The 4,051-nt window shown below is 54.9% G+C and overlaps 1 protein-coding gene across 1 annotated transcript in view; it reads right to left on the reverse strand.

Moving 5' to 3' along the window:
• Positions 1-1,056: 1,056 nt before the first annotated feature.
• SCAMP2 (secretory carrier membrane protein 2) overlaps positions 1,057-4,051 on the reverse strand; it is a 7,191-nt gene continuing 4,196 nt past the window's right edge. Inside the window, exons 7-9 of the mRNA XM_009886695.1 lie at positions 2,763-2,782; positions 2,233-2,350; positions 1,057-1,203 (exon numbers count right to left, since the gene is read on the reverse strand). Of these exons, the coding sequence (XP_009884997.1) occupies positions 1,057-1,203; positions 2,233-2,350; positions 2,763-2,782 (285 nt within the window). The remainder of the gene's footprint in view (positions 1,204-2,232; positions 2,351-2,762; positions 2,783-4,051) is intronic.

Consider the following 4,051-nt stretch of genomic DNA (forward strand, 5'->3'; position numbering starts at 1 on the left):
AAATAAAATAAAATAATTAAAATAATACGTGGGAGGAGGAAGGCGGGGAGGAGTCATCCCTGGAGAAAAACTCATTCATGCTCTCGAGGTTATAGCCGGAGAAGGAGGTTGCAGGCACGGCGTGATGTTTGAGCTGGAGTCTTCAGTGCCGCTGCTGCCGAACAGCGGAGCCGGCGAGTCAAACAAAAAAAAAAAAAAAAAACCAAAAAACCCCAAACTCCATTTTCCCCCCTCTTTCCTCCAGTTTAAGGCCACGGTGAAGACTCAGCCTCCGCTGACCCCTTCTCCCACTCCCCGTGCCCAGGGCCGTGGGTGCTGCGGAAGGAGCAGGGGAGCGCCCAGGGCCGTCATCCGCAGGATCCTCATGGAAGCGGAGGGGGGGGGACGGGGACATCTGTTTTAAGAGGTGGGTGGCAAAGAGAAAGATGTTTCCCCTCCTCTCTTAACTCCCCCTGCTCCCAGGTTTTCCTTCATTACCCCGACTCTTAGGAAGCCAGGCAGTTAAGAGGTCCAAATGCAGCATCGTGTAAGTGTAATAAACCAAAAGTAGAGTTTCTGCTCTTAAAATTAAAGAGACAAACTACGTGCAAGTTAACACCCCCTCCCCTCCTCTCCCCAAACCAGCAGATAATCAAATTCTTCATAGCAAAGAGAGAGTAAAATTGAAAACCTGCTTCCTCTCGCCCTTCCTGCTACAGACAGGGCAAGGGGAGGAAGAGAGACAAACACTCGGGTATGTCCTGGATAGAGAAATATATTTGCTTGAACGTCTCCCCTATCTCCCCGCACCCTAAAACAAGACAGGGAAAACTAATCGTCATAAATGTAGGCCAGCCGAAGCTTAAAAAAAAAAAAAAAAAAAAACCAAAACAAAACCAAAAAAAACCCCAAACCAACCCACCCCAGACCTCTTCTCGTCTGGAGTCGGCATCACAGAGCTAACGTGGTACCCCCGAAAAGTGCATCTTTAGAAAAACAAACAAACAAACAAAAACAAAACGGAAGGTTGGGGTGACGACGGCAGAGGAAGCGAAGGGGAGGCAGCCCGGGGAAGGGCTAATTTCCTCGGAAAGCGCTCTGTGCGGCTGAGGAGGCCGCCCCGGCGGCCGCGTTCTGGAAGCCCCTGTTGGTGAGGATGCCTTGGGAAAACTCTTCCTGGGCCCTTTGGAAACTGGCTCCCGTGCGCCGATACAGGGAATGCACCTGGGAAACAGAAAGAGAGAGGGGGCGGGGGGAAAAAAAAATAAAAATTAAAACAAATCAGGAGGCAAATGTGGGTTTGTGGCGCACACCTCGCTTTTCCTCAGCCTGGTTGTGAACCAGCTCTCTTGGCAGGTAGAGAGGATGGGCTGGAGCCACTGGCTCCATCTCTCCCGGCACGTGATGCTGCAGATTTCAGGAGACCCTCATTTGTTGCAAAATGTGGAGTTCTCGGCAAAAGGGCGGGTATCGGACCAAAAATACTGTGATGGTATGGACACTTCAGCCCTGCATTCACAGACACGTGCAGGGCAGGAGCCGAAGGTACCTGCGACTACGAGCACCAGGTATTTCCTTCAAGATACGATTTAGGAGAAACGGAGGAGGAAGCAACGGAAACAGGACCAGTTCAGTCTGTCCTCGCCTTCCCCCAAAGCTACATCGCTGCTGTTAATTGCAGGAACGCAATCCTCGTTTGGATCCCATCAGGCTTCGAGAAGTCCCACAGCGGTGGGGTAGCAGCGATTGGAAAACCCCGCACGCTCCAACAAAACAACCGCCTTCTCTGCTTGGCCAACTCTGGACAGACTCAAGCTAAAAGGAAGGCGCAAGAAGTTGGATGTCCACGTTTTGACGAGGGTGACGTTTGGGACCTCGCTGGCCATCTTCTCCGGCCAGCGGCCAACGCAGCAAGCTTCTCCACACCCTCCTTTATCCCAAAATGTGTTTGAGGCCCTTGACGTGCACGGTGGGTGCCCTCCCGAAGCATCTGTGCCTCTTTGTGCCCTCCCCTATGGCAAGTTCCCACTTTTGCAAGCGTTCCAGCATCTTGGCATCGATGCAGGAAGCACAAGCGAAACCACTTTCGTTAAAACTCTTGACCTGACAGTGCCCCAATGACATCTTCAAAAGCGAAGCTAATCCCCACAAACAGAGGAGAGGAGGCGGCAACCCCCGAGGACACCCTGCGAGCAGCCTGACCTGCGGATCCGCAATTCCCCCGCGACCTCGCCTTGCCTCCCAGCCACTCACCTGCTTCAGGAGGAAGAGGGAGAGAACCGCGCAGAGCGTGAAGAATCCTGCCACCACCATCATGATAACAGCCACGGCCAGGTTCCCGTGCAGCTCAGACAGCGCCGCGATCCACCCGCTGCGGGAGAGAGGAGAGCGGGGTGAACACGGCGAGCGTCCCACTGAGGGCGAGGTGGGAGAAGAGGCACCGACGGTTGCACAAAGAGCTTTTGGGGGAAGGTTAGGGGGAAGAGCAAACCCAAACGTAATGGCGGCGGAAATAGGGATGCAGAGCTCAGCCAGGCACTCATTTTTGGGGCCACGATTTCCACTCTCACTTTTAGAAGCGCTACAGAAGATGATCGTGGTCAGCCCACCCGCGTTACAGCCCCGGCCCCTGGACCACCCCCCTTAAGCGTCATCATAAATGGAGTCACTTCTACGAACACCTTCTCGAAACTCCGCCAAGCAGCGTAAAGACAGGCTGGGACATCTACATTGGAAGAGGTCAGCCGGCAGATCTGAAGCCTAGACCTCCATGTCACCGTGACGGCTCTGCGTGGCCAGGGATGTAAGGGTTGGGAGGGGGAGGAAGAGGAAGGAAGGGATGAAGTTCGAGCTACAGCAAGGAGGGAAGTGGCAGTTGTTGAAGGGAAGGGGCAGGAAGGAGTTATCAGCGCTTGGCTGTGGGTGAAAACACCAAGATGCCTCACTCAAAACACCCTCCTGGGTGCCGGAGGAAGGAATCTTTCCAACTGCTAAACCAAGCAAGCCGCGTGCCACCGGGAGAGAGGGACTCAAGCGAGCCAAACCGTCCCATTTGACGTGCCGCACAACTTCTTGCTGGCTACGAGGAAGCGGAAAGGCACGCCATGCACCACAGCCAAAAATAACCGCGGCTGTCTGGCTCGAGGAAAGGCAGCCGAAAGCTCAACGCGCGCTCTCCAAAGGCAGCCTAAAAACGGAGTGCCCCCTCCCTGTCCCCCATGACTAAGGCAGCGCCAGCTCGCAGGGGAGGGAGCACGAGGACAGCTTTGCCCGTGAGCCGTTCCGCAGGCAGCGGGCAAAAATAGACAGCAGTTTCACGGCGCTCATCACCTGAAGGCTCCCCCTCAGGAGAAAAAACCGCTAGCTCTTAACCTTTTCACTGTTCGCAGTAATTCGGGAATCTGATCGGCGGCCAACGCAGCAAGGCGAAAAAGAAAGCCGGTGCTTTCGCTGCAGGCGGGGGGGGGGCAACTGCTGACAAAGAGGCCTGTTGGACCCGCTCCCAGAAGCCCAGATTCACCCTTCTGAAGATAAAGGGTAAGGATAAAACCCTCTCTGCTTATTTTTCCTGAAGCGCAGCCCAGCAGCAACACGCTCGCACGAAATTCAGGAAGAGTTCGGGGGACGGAATCGGGCTGTTAGGAGCAGCACTGAGTTAAGCAGTACCCAGGCTCCGGGATCAAAGATTCCCTCCCCCCCACGCTACAGCCTCCATCAGGGAGGACTCAATTTTAAGGCAGACGCAGTCAACGGTAGAGGCTCAGCATCAGGAAGGGGTAAGTATGGTATGTATTAAGTGAGGGGGGAGCGAGCAGAGGAGGCCGTGGGAGATTTCACAGGCTCCTTTCAGCGCCGGCTCGCAGCAGAAGCGGTACACGCCTTTGGTGGGACGAGGGTGGGAAGAGAGGAGGAGAGAGGCAGCCCAGCTGGGACCTGCCAAAGCTGTGCAGCAGGTTGAGAGAGGAAAACCGCGGGAGAAAGAACAGAGAGCTGTCAGATACCGACCCTAAAGCTTCTGACAGTCACAACCCTGGCGAGAAAAAGCATCCGTGTAGGGCTGCAACCTGCCAGC

Source organism: Charadrius vociferus, unplaced genomic scaffold, assembly GCF_000708025.1.
Source record: "Charadrius vociferus isolate BGI_N301 unplaced genomic scaffold, ASM70802v2 scaffold356, whole genome shotgun sequence".
NCBI lineage: Eukaryota > Metazoa > Chordata > Aves > Charadriiformes > Charadriidae > Charadrius > Charadrius vociferus.